Source organism: Molossus molossus, unplaced genomic scaffold (genome assembly GCF_014108415.1).
Source record: "Molossus molossus isolate mMolMol1 unplaced genomic scaffold, mMolMol1.p scaffold_m16_p_4, whole genome shotgun sequence".
Lineage (NCBI taxonomy): Eukaryota > Metazoa > Chordata > Mammalia > Chiroptera > Molossidae > Molossus > Molossus molossus.
The window spans coordinates 124889698-124908459 of NW_023425377.1; the positions used below are offsets into that span (position 1 = coordinate 124889698).

An 18762-nucleotide genomic window follows, 5' to 3' on the forward strand; every position below is an offset into this window, starting at 1 on the left:
CCCCTGTTTACTATCGCGATCAACAGTAAATAGATTTGCAAACAATGCTAGTCTTTTTATGTTTATTTTGGAAAATATGGTTTTCCACTAAAATATTTATCTACTGATTTGATTTTTAACACATTTTTTAAATGTTCAGTTCTAATTTCTGATTCGGTAACTATCAACAGATAACATATAAACAATAGGTCTGTGGGGTCCTCAAAAGTTTGTAGGCATAGTGTACAGGGATCCCCAGGCCCAAGTTTGAGAACTGCTGCTAAAAGCTAACGCCTATAACGGTGGAACTTGATCCGTTGAGGGGTCCTTTCCAGTGTCAGAGAAATTGGTCCGAACCGACGCGTCTTCATCACCTCAATCCTTTCACCCCAAAAGCTTGAGAAGTGAGTCTCAGGGCGGCGGTGGGGGTGGGGCCAAGGCTGGGTCTCCGGTCTCCCTGGAAACCACTCTGCTCGCGCTCAGGCCCTGTCCGCCGCTGATTGGAGCAGGTCGGGAGAGGGGCGGGGCTTCCTTCGCCCATGGACCACTCGCGTGAACGTATTGACGTCACGCCGGACGCCGCTGCCCCGACACCCCGCGTTTGCATCCCCGCCGGGGCGGCTGGAGCTGGGGGCGCACCTTCGAGGAGACGCGGCCAGGTTCCCCTCGGAGGCCTGGGGCCCGCCAGCCTCCGTCCGTCCTGCCCCGGCCGGCGCGGCCGTCCGCCGTCATGGACCTGCACCTGCACCGAGCGGATTACTTACAGGTAAACCCGAGGGGCGGGGCGGGCCGGGCCCGAGAGGCTGCGGTCGGCCGTCCCAGGTCGGCGCGGCCCGGGGAGCGGGGCTGGCGGCGAGCTGCGGGCCGGGGCTGCCCTCGGGCCGCCCTCCTCCCGGGCCGCCCCGGCTCTCCGAGACGGTCCACAGGGACTCGGAGAGGCGCCGGCGCCTCGGGCCCCACGCGCCCCTCCTCCCTCGGGCCCGAATCCCCGTCCTCCCCCAGCCGCTCCCCGGAGCGCCCCTCATTCCTTACTGGAAGCCAGGCCCCTGCGGCCAGACCTCAGCGCACAAATACGGGCCCGTGGAAGCAGGCCCTGGGCCGGAGGAGGACCCAGGGCCCGGAGGAGGACCTTGGTGGTGGAAACAGCGCCGCCCGCCCCTCTGCTCCTCCGCCGGCTCCTCGTCCCCCGATCGGCGAGCCCGCTGGCCAGTGGCTCACGTGTTTGCCCGGCCGGTGCCCTGGGAGTCGTGCCGAGCGCTCCGCACCGTGCTCTTGCGGGTCTCCAGCTGCTCACCGCGGCTGGCTGCGCTCATCTCCCAAACGCGTCCTGACTCCGGCCCATTTTCTCGCCTCCCCTGTCCCCCGTGTTCGGGTCCTTGCAGCAGCCTCCTGGTTGGGCTCCCAGACTCCAGCCCACCTCCCTCCAGGCTGTCCTTCACGTCCCTTGCTAGATTGATGTCTCAAAATCCAAATCCAAGTACTGCATCTATGTGCGTGCGTGCGTGTGTGTAAAAATTTTTAAATATGTTTTTATTGATTTTTTAGACAGAGAGGAAGGGAGAGAGGGATAGAAACATCGATGTGAGAGAGAAGCAGACACATCAATTGGCTGCCTCCTGCATGCCCCCTACTGGGGATCGAGCCCGAAACCCGGGCCTGTGCCCTGACCAGGAGTCCAGGGACGCAGCCCTTGGCATGATGCTCAGTCCACTGAGTTACACTGCGAGGCTAAGTACATTCTTTTAAACTTGAATACCAGTACCTGGCATGCAGAGTAACATTATAGATCTTCACTGTGTTTAAATTATCTCATGATTTCTCCAACTTGACCCCAGTCCTCCTCCCCTACCTCTCTCTGCTCCGCTAGTGACAGTTCCCCAGGAACAAGCCTCCTAGTTTTCATCTTTTGTAAAATCATCCTCAGCATCAGTTGTATTGGAAGTCATTGCCATCAGGATGTTTGCAAAAATCTTTGTTGCATTTATAGTAATTACTCTGTTTCTATAGATTTTTAAGTCCCTTTACAAAAACTCTTTAACAACTATGTGAACTCATAAAAAGAAAGCTTCTAGAAATATTTTTTCATGAAATATCTTGTTAGTAATGTCACAATTTTGTTTGTTTTTTGGCTTGACAAGTGTACATTTTGCTGTTTTGGGTTCTTTTCTGTTTTCTGACTTTTTCATTAGATACTGAGTTCATCACTGATAGTAATAATTACTTCATATCACTAAGTATTGCAATGAAAAATAAAACTCACTGTGATCTCAATCTGCTGGTCCTGCTGATCTCTGATGTAGCGACTCAGATAACAGTTGAGAGACCATCACCAGGTGCTGGTGTGTTTCCATAGGTGGGGGTGACCTCTCAGAAGACCATGAAGCTGCTTCCTGCCGCCAGACATGGAGCTACACAAAAGGTACTGTTGAGATTCCGTTTCTGTGAGTCTCCATAGCTCTGGTAGAGGTTTATGCTAATGTTAAAGTGGAAATGAAGTTCTTTATTTGAACACAGGTTGGATTACCAAGGGACATTTACAAACAGTAATTTTCCTGGACATTATCATTATTATGTACAATTAGTAAATAGTATAAGCAAACTTATTAAAACTATATTTTGCCCTGGCCGGTTTGGCTCAGCGGTTAGAGCGTTGGCCTGCGGTCCAGAGAGACCTGGGTTCGGTTCCCGCTAAGGGCACATACCTCGGTTGCAGTTTGTCCCCGGCCCTGGTTGGTCGTGCGGGTGGCGGCCACTCGATGTGTCCCTTTCACGTCGATGTTTCTCTCTCTCTCTCTCTCTCTCTCTCCCCCTCCCACTCTATCTGAACAAAGAGTAGAAGGATATCCTCGGGTAAGGATAAAACAAACAAAAAAACAAAAAAAACTATATTTCATTTTTCTGGAAATAATTTACTCTGTGTATACTTGCGTGCACCAGATTATATATATGAAAAAAAGAATGTAAAACACCGTTGAATATAGAGAAAATGCCCTTTTGAAACTTCATCATATTTTAAAAGGATTTTGATGTTGAACTTTATATTTACCTGACAATATTGATTTTTATAGAAATACTGATCCTATGAGACAAGAAAATTATAATTTCTTAGTAGACTAGTAGGATATTTTAAGCTGCAAAGTAAGTACAGTGTCTTGATATATTCACTTTCTTAAGATAAATCAACAGATTTCTAATTGTCATTTATTCTGTCTACTGGAACAGCATATCTCAAACTTTTAGGTCTCAGGATCCTTTTACACTCCTAAATTATTGAGGATCCCAAAGAACTTTTGTTTATGTAGTTATAGCTATCGATACTTACTGTATTAAAATTCAAACTAAGAGTCCTGGCCAGTTTGGCTCAGCGGTTGGAATATTGGCCCGCGGACCAAAGAGTCATGGGTTCGATTCTGGTCAAGGGCATGTACCTCAGTTGCAGTTTGCTCCCCAGCCCTGATCAAGGTCGTGCAGGAGACGGCCAGTCATTGTGTGTTTCTCACATCAATGTTTCTTTCTCCCTCCCTTCCTCCCACTCTATCTGAAGATAAATGGAAAAATATTCTTGGGTGAGGATTAAAAAAAAGAGAGAGAGGAATCTAACATGATATTAAAGACAGGATTCTTTTTCTAAAATAAGAAAATAAAATTCAAACTAAGAAATGTTTAAAACATTTATTATGCTATTTTAAAAATAATAGACCTATTACATGCTTACATAAATAACATTTTTTTATGAAAAATAAATGTTCTCAAAAACAAAGAATTCAGCAAGAATAGTGGCATTGTGTTACATTTTACAAATTATTTGGTCTGGCGTAAACAAAGGTACCTGGATTCTCGTGTCTGTTTTCATGTTGGGTTGTTGTGATGTGTTGTTTTTGTTGAAGTACATGAAGAAAATCTAGCTTACACAGATACACAGATGAAAATAGGGAGGAATAAGTAACTAGCATTTCCAGATAATCATGGCTCTTCATAGTTGATGCTATATTTATATTTGACAAGGAGTAGTTTCTTAAACATTGGGTGCAAAGTGGAATCTCAAGCCATATTGTTTAAGTTTTTTTTATTTTTTATCCTCACCCGAGGACATTTTTCCTTTTTTTTTTTTCAGATAGAGTGGGAGGGAGAGAGAGGAAGAGAGAGAGAAACATCGATTCGAAAGAGACACATTGAGTGGCTGCCACCCGCACGACCAACCAGGGCCGGGGACAAACTGCAACCGAGGTACGCGCCCTTAGCGGGAACCGAACCCGGGTCTCTCTGGACCGCAGGCTGACGCTCCAACTGCTGAGCCAAACTGGCCAGGGCCATATTGTTTAATTTTTCATACTTGGACACATTAAAATCAATTGGTCTATCTTGTACTTTGAATGGATCTTTTACTCCCGTATGAATTTGTAGTGTACTGTGATGGCCATTTGAGATTATTGGCTCATTTGAGTTACACAGACCTTCCAAGTGCTGACACATTTTATTGTAGAATATCAAACATCAGAGTTGTCAACGTCGCTGCTCATGTCAGAGCTGCACGTGGTGAGCTGTCAGTCTTCACTGTGGCAGATACAAGTCTCCCAATCACTGGTGTCACTTGAAAGCTCCAACTCCACCATATTAGCACATACTGGCAGTTGTTTTCCTTTGAACTAACAAGCTCACTTCCTTCGGTTTTTAAAAAAAAGTCCATTTACTCATGTGTAAATACCAACAGTTGTTGGTTGTCCTTTCATTCTTGAAAATGGTGCTTCTTGAAAAAGTAGGTCAGCTCATGACTCAAGCAGTGACACTGCTTTCCTTCTGGACTGAATGGATGTGCAACAGAATGCTTGGTGCATACTTCCTGTTTCCTCACGTGAAGTATTGAAAAGATACTCAAGGGTCAGCATTTAATTCGATTAAAATGTGTATTACTTCTTCAGTCTGCAGGCCAACGTTCTAACTGCTAAGCCAAACCGGCCAGGGCAAGGACACTCTTACATGAAACTGGGTTTTTTGCCCTTAACTCTCAAATGGTGATGAAGAGTACAGATTACTGATATAGTTTGGTGTCATTGTTTTGTTTCTTGTTAGATATTGGTAATGTTTTCCATTATTATTGCTGTACCATCATTGCAAATATTAACCTCGTGAAAAAGGAAAATAAAGACTTACTTAGAAAAATAGTGTTGACTGGGGAGATTTCCTAAAAGGTTCTTGTTGACTTCCAGGTGTCTAGGAACCATGCTTTGGGAATCCCTGTAATAGATTGTTTTAGAAATTATTGGAGTAGTGTGTTGTCAAAAAATCAAAACCTTGACTATGTCTTTTTTCATCTTTTCAAGATCCATGAATCTCAAAATGTGAACATAATCAGTGTTCTAAGAACAAAGTCTGCACAATATCAACATTTTTATCTTTGAGACTTGTTTTATATCCTAGTACTTGGCCAATTTTTTAATGTTCCCTTGTGCTTGAAAAAGAACATTTATACTTTGATTTTTGGGATGAGTGACTTATTTACACACACAAATACTCTTACACATATAAATATATGCATATATGTTAGATCAAAGGTAATTGTTTTTCTAATCTTTTTCTTACTTTTTGTCTTCTTGATTATCAGTTTCTGAAAAAGAGATGTTAAAATCTTCCCCTCTATTTATTTCAGAGTAATTCATTGGCCACATTGTATAATTGAACAATGTTGAAGCTGGGTAACCAATACATAGAAGAAATTCATTATAATGTTTTGTCTACTTTTGCATATACTAACATTTTTCCATTTAAAAGGTTTAAAAAATATCAAATAGGTCAGTAACAACTTTATTTGGTAATGTTTTGAAAATTAATCTTAAAATATTCTTATGTTCCAGTTAAGAAAAAAGAAATGACCTCCCTGCCATTTGTGTCCCTATTCTCTGGTTCTGTTTGTTTACGTTGTAGGGACAGAATGTACGGCCAGCTGCTTCCATAATGACGCCACGTGACCTTCTCTTTGACCTTGTCCTGTAGTTCTTTGGAGGATTAATTTTTGTGGGGATGTCTTCGGTTTTCTGATTGCTGCTTTTAAAATAATAATTTATATATTGAGAATATTGTTTTCTCTCTATATAGTTAATAGGGTATAATACTACTAATAGTAATTTAAGATTCTCTTCAATCTATTGCAGGTGGTTGTTGGAGATCATGATGGGGTAGTTTTGTGCTTCGGCATGAAGAAAGGAGAAGCAGTGGTATGGATAGCTGTTTTTTTAGGGGAAAAATGAATTTCTAAAAGGGAAATGCTACTTATTGAATAATCCTAGTTAAAAGCTTTCTAAAATACAATGAGAAATGGGTTGTGAGGGAGATGGTTCCATGAAGTATGAAGCACAAGGGTCGTTTGCCGGCTGTTTGTAAAACATCTGGGGCAGCCCGGGTGACTTACTAGTTTTCTATGCTGTGTAATGAATTACCTCAAACTCGGGGGTTTAAAACACCACACATTAATTATCTCACGGTTTCTGTGGGTGAGGAGTCTGGGCTCAGAGCCTCGCATAGCTGCAGTGTAGACGTCAGCCAGGCTCTGTTCCTTCCGGAGCTCAGAGTCCTGTTCCGAGCTCACGTGGCTGTTGGCGGAATCCAGGTCCTTGCTGTTGTAGGACTGAGGTCCCCACTTTATTGCTGTCTGTCAGCCAGAGCCTACTCTCAGCATCTGGACGCCCCACAACTCCTTGCTGTGTGGCACATCCCCAGGCCCCACAGCACGGTGACCTGCTCGGACCAGCAGGAAGGTCTGTCCGATCTCTGAGATGGAGTTTTCCATACGTAGTGGACCGTGTTCGTGACTGTCCCATCACCGTTGCCACTTCGTGAAACCTGATCAAGGGAGTGATTATTATGTCATATCCACAGATCATAATTTATAAATAATGGGTTTGAGATAGGAACTCTTATATTTATTACACTTTATATGGAATTTACAAAAAGATAAAGAGGGTTAAAACTATCAGAAACTCAGTATTTCCATTATTCATATACCCTCTCGGATAATTTGTTCTCTGTGTATAAACTCACGGGAGGAGAAGAATCTGATGACATTAATAAAATGGAAAATAAGTAGGAAGAAATTAATGATACAAATGTTGTTTCCCATTAAATAAAGTCAAGGTTTGCCATAAATTACATAGTTCTTTATTTATACTACTGAAATTTATAAAAATTATAAAGAAACCAGGAGAGATTCATTTTAAAAAGATGATGCAAGGGTAAAACATGTCCATTGGAACCAGCTAGGGAATCTTGTGAAAATGCAGATTCTCATTCTGGAGATCTGGTGTTGGGCCCGAGACTCTGCATTTTTGATAAAGTGCGCGATGTAATGCCGCTGCTTAGTGAACCCTACTTTGAGTTGCCAAGTTTGAAGTTTTTTATTTAGAAAAAAAAACAAAACAAACCCAGGAGACGTACAGAAGAAAATGCATTTTTATCTAAAAAGTATTTCAATGTAGTAGAACTATAGTATTTTTGTCAGTTTAAAATTCCAGCATTTTTACAGTAAAGGAAAATGCTTACAATAACTTTGTCTACTTAATTTCCCCCCAATGGCTTTTGCAGGCAGTGTTCAAGACTTTACCAGGGCAGAAGGTTGCCAGACTGGAGCTAGGAGGCCTTCTTAACATGCCCCAGGAGAAAATTTTTATCGCTGCAGGATCTGAGATTCGAGGTTTCACAAAAAGAGGGAAACAGTTCCTCTCTTTTGAAACAAACCTTACTGAAAGCATTAAAGCTATGTATGTTTATTCTCTTTTTATTTTTCTATGTACATTTATAATACTTTGCAAAGGTGACAAACATTTGATTAAGTATCATACTGTAAGAGGTTTTCTGGGAAATAAAATTTACCAAAGGTATTTTATTAGTCAGAAATTAAATTTGACCTAGAATTGATTACCGAAAAGTTTTCACAAAAGTTAAGACCTTTATAGTATTTATACATTTATTTTTGACTGATTGGTTCAACTATGAATTGATATAGGTATAAAAGAAAAAAGTGAAGGCAATCTCTAGATATTTAAGTTTCTGTTTCTTTGCCGTCTCTGATATTCTGGTTTTAAGGCAGCATTGTTTTCTTAGAAGGCTAGCCGTGAAAGTTGATGACCATCAATACAGTATAATTTCAGGTGAGTCAGGTAAGACTAAGTGAAAGATAGCTCCTTCAATGGCTTCCTGAAAGAGGGATTGTGCAATTAATATTTTAGTTTTTGAATCATGAGCCAGAAGGGGCTCTAAAGTTCATCTCATCTACTGTTCCTCAAACCTGCTACTTAGGAGAATCCCTTGGAAGCTTGAATCAATAGATTCCTTGTCCTGCATTGTAGCTGCAGAATCCGAATAATTAGGAGTGGGCTAAAAGAAGAAAGTTCATCGAATCTGATGCAGCCAAGTTGTATAAGCAGCCGGAAGCTGGTTTGGAAACTACCGACTCGTCCGGAGCTCGGTGCATGCCCAGCTCCTGTCTCTGCACATGCCCGCTGTCTGGGCTGGGAAACTTGAGCTCGGTGCATGCCCAGCTCCTGTCTCTGCACATGCCCGCTGTCTGGGCTGGGAAACTTGAGCTCGGTGCGATTAGCTCAGAATTCACAATGGCAAGGGAGAGTGCTTTCAGGGGCTTAGTAAAAATATAACACTTTCGAAATGCTTTTGCAGATAGACATGGCCAGTGAGAACTGTGAAATGCTAAAATCAAATATTTATTAGTGTATCTCCACATTTAGAAAGGCATGTGGACAGAGTTGGGATGAAAAGCAGTCTAGTTTGTGTTTAATTTTATTTTTCAATTACAGTTTACATTCAATATTATTTTGTATTTGTTTCAGGTGTACATCATAGTGGTTAGACAATTATATACTTTATAAAATGATCCCCCCGATATTTCCAGTAGCCACCTGGCACCATACATGGTTATTACAGTATTACCGACTGTCTCCCTGTGCTGTACTTTACGTCCTCATCACTATTTTGCAACTAAGAGTTTAGTTTTTTAAATGTTTTTACTGGAGTGGCAGAGGTGGGATGAAAGGGTGTTTACTTAATTTTTTAAAAATTACCTGAATCTCCATATTTCTATAAGGTTGCATAAGAAAACAAGGTTCTAACTTGAAAACATTCAGTCAAGAAATTGACACTTATAAAATTGGTAACCACTCACACATCCTTCCTTGCTTAAAGTTTCCGTCTGTCTCACTTTTGTTAACAGTAGTGATTGCGAAGTCGTACCTTGGACAATGTAATGCAAATACAATACAGGTGGATTTCAAAATGAAATTTCAAATCATGAAAAAAGATACGGAACTTTATTAGGTTGATAGAAATAATATTAAGAAATAATATGCAGTCACGGAGTAAGGCCACCTGAACAGTAATTACAGAAGAGAAAGAAAATCAATGAGGATCATTATAGGATAAGGAATAATCTTAGTATCAAAAAAAATTTAAATATACCTTAGAGGTGGAAAAATCGGTGAAACCTTCAAATAAAACTACGATAACCTCTGATCCCATGGTAATAGCAATTAGACGTGAAAGGTACACGCTAGTATATAATTTTTGTCAAGAAACGTCAGCTCCTCTGAAAACTGAATTCAGTCTTACAATTTAGAACATACTTGTGATTATTGCCTAAATTGTATTAAATATAATTTGGAATGAACTTGTTTTCATTTATTTTCTCAAGATAAAATTCTAGTGAAGGCATTTTCTCCACTGTTTATCATTTAAAGTGGATTGACTTCAGATAGCCTTTTCCAGGTGATACAGTGTTGTAGTAAGAAAGCTAGCTCTCAAAGTTAGAAACTGCTCGACTTGCGTCCACTGCGCTGAGTCCTAGTTGTGTGATTAGGCAAGTTACCTGCCATCTTATCCTTCACCTGTGAAAGCGGGTAATAATGGTCCCTAGTTCATAGCGTTCTGGGGACTGAGCTAATGTAGGTCACTTAGGACCATACTTTGCACATAGTAAGCGTTCAAGAACAGTTACTTTTTTGCTTATTATTTGTCTTCAGATATGGATAGTTATTATCTTGTCTTTGTTTTCAGTTTTTCTGACCTTAATTTTTGAGAAGCCTGAGGTGTTAAGATCCTCATTTTCAACTTCAAAAAGCTAGAAATTAAGTTGGGGGGGATGAAAAAAAACAAAAAATGTTTATTAAGTCTGATAAAATGATAATAAAACTACAAATAAACTTATTTCTGTGTCTAAAAAAATAGTTTTTAATGCTTGATTTTAAAATATGGATGTTTTAAAGTACTTCTAATGTTCTCAGGCACATATCCGGCTCAGACCTCTTCCTCAGTGCGAGCTACATCTATAACCATTATTGCGACTGCAAAGACCAGCACTATTACCTCTCCGGGGACAAAATCAATGATGTCATCTGCCTTCCAGCGGAAAGGGTACCTCGTGTTACACCGGTACTGGCCTGCCAGGACAGACTTCTCAGGGTCTTACAGGTCGCCATTATTTGCATTTTTATAATTTTTCATAATTTAGGTAAATGAATATTAATGAACAATGTTTCCTTGAGGTAAACTGCTTTAGTGATTACTGCCACTTTAAATTATATCTGGACATTATTTAAAAAATACTTTAATTGATAATGAATTGTTTTTTACTTCAGGCAAATGTGTTCAGACCTTTGGCAAAGACCAATTACAATCAGAATGGAGTACTTAACAACAAAGAACCCTCCCAGATTTCCTTTTCCTTTATTCTTTTATTTTTTTTTTTCTTTTTCCATCACTCTCCCTTCTCCCAGCAAATGAAATGAAAGGAGAACGTTGGTTTGCAGAAAGAGATCATTGGTTTAGCAAGAGATCATTGAGATCGGGGTTGTAGCATTTGAGTTTATCCACTGTTAATGACAGTATGTAGAACATACAGTAATTATTGGTTAGATGAGTGAGTGAGTGATACGAGGGAAAAATTAAAAACCATAATTGGCTAAAACTACTGTTCAAAACCATTGTTACTAGTAACAGTAGTTAAAACTATGTCTTCTTGAAAGTAACTCTCCAGCCCTGGCCACAGCATGCTCCGTTGGTTGGGCATCGTCCTGTGCACCGAAAGTTTGCCGGTTTGATTCCTGATCAGGGCACATGCCCGGGTTGTGGGCTGGACCCTGGTAGGACGCGTGCCGGAGGCAGGCAGTGCTCCGCTCTCACATCCGTGTTTCTCTTCCTTTCTCTCCCTTCCTCTCTAAAAATTAATAAAAACCTTTTTATGTAACTTTCCATATGAGAGGTGGACTAATTGGCTCAGAAACACGCGGGCGGTAGTGCCGCCGAGCGGAGTCCAGGCCTATCCCTGCCGCCGCTGGGGCTCCGCGGCCAGGGGCCCTTGCTTGCCATCAGCCCTTTACGAAAGGAAACCCCGTGGTTCTGTGAGGCTTTCCCCCCCTAAGGTTAATTAACTCGTGTTCAAGGTCCATTCTAGAGACTGGTGGGGCTGAAGGGTTCTGCTTTGCTTACAAGAAGAGCTCCATATGCTTATTGTAAAAAAAAAGAAAAAAAAATCACTGCGGGTTAAGAAAGCCGAAAGCTGCGGTCTCTCCTGTGCCCTGCACACTTCGCCCGGCCCAGCTGCCGTGCCAGGCAGCCTGCTGCCCAGAGGGGCCCTTTGCAGCCCTTGTGTGTGTTCTTTGTGTTGGTATAGTTATATGTAGGTCTTTGTCAATTTTTGAATGTTATTTAAAATAGAAGATAAAGCATATGGCTCTCTTGTATGTTCTATAGGTATTTACATTTTTTACCATAATTTTGCAAATTCCATTCACTGAGTGATTTATCATAGATGTTCCTTCCATGTATGAGTACTTCTGCCTCATTCTTGAAAGTTTCACAAATACTGCGCACTAAATAAAAGCAGGACAAGTGGCAAAATAGGAAGAAAACAACAACAAAAGTGACCAAACTTGTTTCCTTACCTGAATAGCAGGTTAACCTGCCTGTCACTGGGGTGGGTTTGGGAAGTACCCAGAAGCCAGGCCTAAACTCTGAGGAAGTGACTTCGGGTCTGCGTACGTGTCTGGCTGTGCTCTGTGAGAAGCCCCGGGGTCAGAGAGGACAGCAAACGTGCCTGGAGAGGTTTGGAGGAGCATGACCCGTGCCTGGTTTTCAGACGGAGCGTTTACAGTGAAAAGCACTGAGAGTGGAGAATATTTTAAATATTTATCTTCTTGATCTTTACTATCTATTTTTTAATTTTAAAATGAGTTAACACATGTAAAATTGCTAACAAATGCAAGTTAATATTCATGACCTGATTTTTTCTGCAGTTTTATCCTAGAGTTCTTTATAAGAGTACTAATGTTATCTCTGTGTGCCTGTATTTTAAACTAGTATTCTGTTTCCGTTTTAAAACACTTGTTCTCCTTCAGGGATCGGACGTGGTCTACGAAATCGAAGTTCCTGGCCCACCCACTGTCTTAGCACTGCACAACGGGAACGGCGGTAACCAGCATTTCATTGTCTCGGGCACATGAGGGCGTGCGTTATGTGCAGTCAAGGTGTTTCAGATTCTGAGTCGCTGAACTGTGTATTCAGTGAAAATGGGAAATGTAGAGGGAACATGAACTGGAGCTGAGATGGTTATTGTCGGACAACCTGCCAGTCACTCACAGTAATGCATGCTTAAACTTTAATTTTCAGTTTTCTCATCTAAAAGATGATAAGGAAAGAGTCTTACTTCTAATGGTTATAAAAGTATGTGAACATATAACCATCCTCCCAAAATAAGTTTTCTGTCTGTGTATTATTTTTTCAATGAGATTTTTACATGGAAATCAGTACATATGAAAATATTTAATTTAAAGAGATGAGCCGTGGGGTAAATGTGCGTTGGCTTTCACTGCGCCTAGGTGACTCTGGAGAAGACCTTGTGTTTGGAACGTCAGATGGAAAACTTGGGCTCGTTCAGATCACCGCATCCAAGCCAATACACAAGTGGGAAATTCGAAATGAGAAAAAGAGGGGAGGTATGTTTCTGATGTTGTTTAGTTCTGAAATGTTGGTCGTTATTGAATAAAGTATCCCAGATTGCATAGTTCATTCTGTCTCCTCCACTCGTAGTGTGTACGTAGCAGACTTGGCCGTTCACGGAGCCACATCAGCTGTTTCCTAGTTGTTCATTTACCGGGTCTTATCTTGTCTTTGGCATAACTTTTAAAATAAGGCATGCGCCCTAGCTGGTTTGGCTCAGCGGTTATAGCATCAACCTGCAGACCAGAGAGTCCCGGGTTCGGTTCCTGCTCAGGGCACGTACCTCAGTTGCAGTTTGTTCCCGGCCCCGTTTGGGGTCGTGTGGGTGGCAGCCACTCGATGTGTCTCTCTCACATTGATGTCTCTCTCTCTCTCTCCCCCGCCCCCTCCTGCTCTATTTGAAGATAAGTGCAAAAATGTCCCCGGGTGAGGATAAAAATAAATAAATAATAAATAAATAAATAAATAAATAAATAAAATAAGAAATACAAGTGGTAATTTGGGATGGATAGGATCTTAGGGGCTAGTGTCCACCTATGACATTCTGTGCTCAATCCACTTTTCATTGTTTGGTGTAGGGAATTGATTAGAATTTGGGAGGGCTTGGTCTGAAGCAAGAGCCAAGTGCGGTGGATGAGGGCGTCATCCCTGTTCTCTCGGGGGGGTGTGCTTTTCTAAGGGTAATTTATGTCTGACGCGGCAGGCAGTAGGGTGGCTGTTTATGAGGACGCATGTTCACTCATGTATTTATCCCTTCAACAGGTACTGATTTGTTAGGGAGACTAAGGGTGAACAATTCTGATAAGATGGCTTCAACTAGCCACCTGAAGAAAATGCAGCAGAGAATGACGATGGGTAGACGGAGGAGGACTTCTTTTAGACTAAGTGTGTGGTCATGGAAGGTGTCTTATAGGAGGTGAAATTTGAACTCAGATCTGATTGATAAGAAAAAGAGTTAGTAATGTAAAGATCGGGGAAAGCCCTGGCCGGTTTGGCTCTGCGGTTAGAGCGTCAGCCTGAGGACGGAAGGGTCTCAGGTTCCATTTCCGGTCAAGGGCACGTGCCTGAGTTGCAGGGTCAATCCCTGCCCTGGTCGGGGCTGTGCAGGAGACATCCAACCTCTGTGTGTCTTTCATATCGATCTCTCTCCTTCCCTCCCTCCCTTCCACTCTGTCTAAAAAATCAATGGAAAAATATCCTTGGGTGACAATTAACCAATAATGTGTGTGTGTGTGTACTGGGTGGGGGGGATGTTCCAGGAATAGGAAAAAATAAGGGCAAAGGACTTGAGGGCGAGGTGAACATGATTCATTTGAAAAGCGCTCTGAAGACCAGTGTGGCCTGAGATGGAATCAGAGGTGGGGCAGGTAGGTCCTTGTGAGCCTTGGAAAGGGTTTCAAGTTTCATCTGAGTGCAGTGGCAAGTCACTGGAGAGTTTAAGTGGGGTACGACATGATTTAACTTACCAATGCAAAAACACTCCACGGAGAATGGATTTTTGAAGAAGCAGGTCAAAATTGGAAGCATAGCAGTCAGGAAATTATTGTTGTAGTTACATAATTTCTCCTGGTCTAGGCTTAAGATACCAGTTGCCTGGACTAGGCTAGTGGTGGTTGCAATGGGAACGTTCGAGGTAGAGTTCGTAGAATTTGCTCCTGGGTTTGATGTGAAAGTGAGACAGAGAGAGCAATCAGAGCTGCAATCTAAAGTTTTGGCCTGAGCATCTGGGTGGGAACATACCGAGATGAGGAGGACTGGAGAAGGAGCATTGTTGCTGGCGTGTGGTGAAGAGGGGGCACGGGGAGTTCGAGGTGCAAATGATGTTGCAGAGAAGATGCTGAGAAGGGACTTCGAGATATGAGTCTGGGGCTCTGGGAAGAGGCCGGGGCTGGAGATGGGAACTTGGAGGCGGGTAGATTGTCTTCAAAGCCTTGGAAGTGGATGAATGTGGATGGGAAAGAGAAGGACACCTGATTATGCTCAAAGTTTTTGTTTTTTTCCCCATTCTGATTTCTTTATTCTTACTTGGTATGTACTTGATTATAATATTAGTTTTATTAATAACTTATCACTTATCATTTTTTTAAAGGAATTTTGTGTGTTGACAGCTTTGACATTGTGGGTGATGGGGTTAAAGATGTGCTTGTTGGAAGAGATGACGGAACGGTGGAAGTGTATAGTTTTGATAGTGCAAATGAGCCTGTTCTACGCTTTGATCAAGTAAGTTCATTTTAAGTTCAGTTTAAAAGACTGTATGTTTATTATTAATCAAGTAATTAATTATATAGATGAGTGTGATGGTTTGAGTTTTATTAAATGAAATATATTAAAATCTTGTGTTTGGCTTAAAATATTGCTGTTTTGATGCTTTGGAATGGTCTCTGGACTGCTCTTGTGGTTAAATGTAAGACTGTTGCCTTCAAGCTGAATAGTTACCTTTAATTTGGTTTCTGAATCTTGTACATCTAAGGAGTACGCATTCGCCTTGGTTTCTGCAATGCACAGTAGGGTGGGAGTGACAGATTTGGGTCACATAAACGGGAGTGCTGTGGAGCAGCGATCTCAGCCTTTTGCACCTCAGGGCACTTACACTAATTACTAAGATTCTGCAGCTCACCAAAAAATTTGTTTTTTGCTGATCTGGCAAAAAAGATAGGTATGATTTTGATCTCTTCACACCAGACGGCCCCTGTTGTGTTAGCTGTTGTCACAGTTTCACTGGACAGTGTGAGGGAAAAGGTCAGCGCCCCTGACCAAGGGTCAGGTAGTGCGTGTTTTAAACATTCTCGCAGCGCCGGGGGAACATCGCTGCTGAAAGTAATAAGGTTTCAGGACTAAGCTTCATTTTGTTAGGACAGTGTAAAAACTATCCTTACGCAGAGAGGAAGAGTAGCAGTTTCGCTTCTGCTTACCAAGGGTCCACTGTGTAAGAGGAGATGCTAGATAAGAGTAATTCTTAGCTCACAAATTTTAAATGTAATTAAGCTTTTTATTTCAAGATACAAAGTCACATGCAGAAGGTCCTGGTATAAACTGAGTCTTTCTTTTTCATGAAGTGATGGTCCCCAGTCCAGGGTCCCCCGTCCTGCCTCGTGCTACAGCTCAGCATCAGCTTTTCTTCTTTTGTCTCGGTTCCTAGTCGTACCTCCCAGTCGCAGCTTTAACTGCAGACAGCAAATACAGATGTTTCAGTGTATAGATAAAGTATATTATATAGGTAATATGGGATAAAAATATTATAAAACTTACTTTCTAGATTTTATATTTGTTCATCTTAACTTTGGTGTAAAAAGTCCTCTTGCTAATGATGCAAAAATAGTTTAGGCTTAAAATATGTAGTAATTCTTTTTTTTTTTTTTATTTGGTACATGCCCCTCGCCAATAGGGCCTAGCGGGAACCAAACCCAGAACTCTCTGGTCCACAGGCCAGTGCTCCAACTGCTGAGCCAAACGGGCCAGGGCTGCAATTTTTAAAATACATTTTTTATATTAATAAATGATTTTTGCTCTTTGGATAACTATTATAGCTGAGTGATACACAAAAATATATGAGTTATTTTCAATCTTCCCCCAAACTTAAAAGCATTGGAATTTTCTGACATTTGTGCAGAGTTTTTGCTTTTCCAATCTCAGTGTCTACTCATAATAAGTGTTCAGTAAACATGTGTTGAATGGCTGGAGACAGAAAAATAAGTTTTTGTGGCTTATTTTAACATATCTGAAATGTTTAGTTATTAATGAAGTGCTTGATCTTAAATTGATTTAGGTGCTGTCTGAAAGTGTCACATCTATCCAGGGTGGTTGTGTAGGGAAAGATGGCTATGACGAAATTGTACTATCCACGTATTCGGGTAAGGGAAATGGCGATAGATAGTTGAAGAAAGAAGTGATAGTAAAAAATATGAATTTAATAAATTGCTTTTGACAGCTTTTAAAAAAAAGGTGTTATTAATAAGTCCCAAAATTTATTTATGTATTTATTTGTTAATCCTCACCAGAGGATATCTTTCTGTTGATTTTAGCTGGAGTGCAAGGGAGGGAGGGAGGTGGGGGCGGTGGGGAGAGAAACATTGATGTGAGAGAGACACAGATTGGTTGCCTCCCGCATGACCCTGACTGTGGCTGGGGAGCGAAACTGCAACCCAGGTACATGCCCTTGACCGGGGACTCAAACTTGAGACCCTTCGGTCTGAGGGCCAATGCTCTTAACTACTGAGCCAAACCTAACAAGGCTATTTTTATTTTTATTTATGTATTTTTACTTTTTTATTGAATTTATTGAAGTGACAATGGTTAACAAAATTATATAGGTTTTGGGTGTACAATTCTGTATTACATCATCTGTATATTGTACTATGTGTTCTTTACCCCAAGTAGTAAGTCACTCTTATCCATAGTACTAAAAACCTTATTGGTTAAAAAAGAAGGGTGTATTGCCCTGGCTGGTTTTCTCAGTGGTTAGAGCATCCGCAGACCAAAGAGTCCTGGGTTGAATTCCAGCCAAGGGCCCATACCTCGGTTGTGGTTCATCCCTGGCCGTGGGTGGCAACCAGTCGATGTGTTTCTCTCTCTCTCCCTCCCACTCTGTCTTAAGATAAATGTAAAAATATCCTTGGGTGAGGATTAAAAAAAAAAAAGAAGGGTGTATTGATTTATGAAACAGTTAATATTTAAATAATACTTTTTAAGAATGCTTGACATGTCACTAGTATCTTTAAAAGTTAAATGATAGTCCTTTATTTAAAAAGAAATTTAGTTTATGTTTTGTTACTTAATATACATTAATATAGGAAATATATACATCTTATAAAATCTTGCTTGCTTTTGAGTAGGTCATTTTTGCATTCTCACAATAATTATACAGGAGTATAACTCAACATGAAAATAGTTTTTGAAAAACAGTTATTCATCAGCCATTTTTACATTTGCTAAAAGTGTTAACTTATTTCATACTTGAAAACTAAAACTGAATTAAATGAAAGATTTTCTTAATCATAGTATAATAGTATTTCAGGCAAAGCAAAAGTAGTATCACAAAATGCTTAAGTAATTTCTTTGTGATTTGAATACTTTCCAGCTTAATTTCTTTTTGTTTTGGTTTGGGTTTGGGTTTGGAAAAGCAATAGGTCCTAGGGGTGAGGTTGATGTTGGTGGACAAAGGGCAGGTGGACTGGGTTCTTTTGACACTTGCAGCGCTTAATGGTGCGTGATGGCAATTCATCCCTGCAGGCTGGGTGACGGGTCTGACGACAGAGCCTGTTCACCGGGAGAGTGGGCCAGGCGAAGAACTCAAACTTAATCAGGAGATGCAGAGTAAAATTTCTTCTCTACGGTAACTGTGGATGTTTGTTTGCCTTTTTATTTTTCATTTCATGAAGTGTGTGGTGGTTCTTTTATTATTTATAGATGCAGTATATTATAGTGGAAGGAATTACACACTTTATCACTTTTAAAATTATTTTTTAATGTTTTTATTGATTTTTTAGAGAGAGGAAGGGAGAGGGAAAGAGAGATGGAAACATCGATGAGAGAGAAGCGTCACCATGGATCGGCTGCCTCCTGCCGCCCCTACTGGAAATCGAGCCCAAAACTGGGGCATGTGCCCTGCCTGGAATTGAACCTGGACCTCTTGGTGCGTGGTCGACGCTCAGCCACTGAGCCACACCAGCCGGTTGTTTATCACTTTGTTTTTTGTGATACGTGCCCCTAGCAGGAACCGAACCTGGGACTCTCTCTGGTCCACAGGCTGATGCTCAACCGCTGGCCAGGGCTGCTTATCACTTTTTA

The 18762-nt window shown here is 41.3% G+C and overlaps 1 protein-coding gene across 2 annotated transcripts in view; it reads left to right on the forward strand.

The window, feature by feature from the left end:
• The first annotated feature begins 636 nt into the window (after positions 1–636).
• The window catches only part of BBS7 (Bardet-Biedl syndrome 7), a 40901-nt gene continuing 22775 nt past the window's right edge, over positions 637–18762 (forward strand). For both annotated transcript variants that reach the window (XM_036241465.1, XM_036241464.1), the window contains exons 1-10: positions 637–745; positions 2333–2398; positions 6129–6191; positions 7555–7730; positions 10263–10449; positions 12375–12447; positions 12855–12971; positions 15065–15195; positions 16742–16826; positions 18205–18307. In XM_036241465.1, the coding sequence (XP_036097358.1) occupies positions 710–745; positions 2333–2398; positions 6129–6191; positions 7555–7730; positions 10263–10449; positions 12375–12447; positions 12855–12971; positions 15065–15195; positions 16742–16826; positions 18205–18307 (1037 nt within the window). In that variant the 5' untranslated portion in view covers positions 637–709. The remainder of the gene's footprint in view (positions 746–2332; positions 2399–6128; positions 6192–7554; positions 7731–10262; positions 10450–12374; positions 12448–12854; positions 12972–15064; positions 15196–16741; positions 16827–18204; positions 18308–18762) is intronic.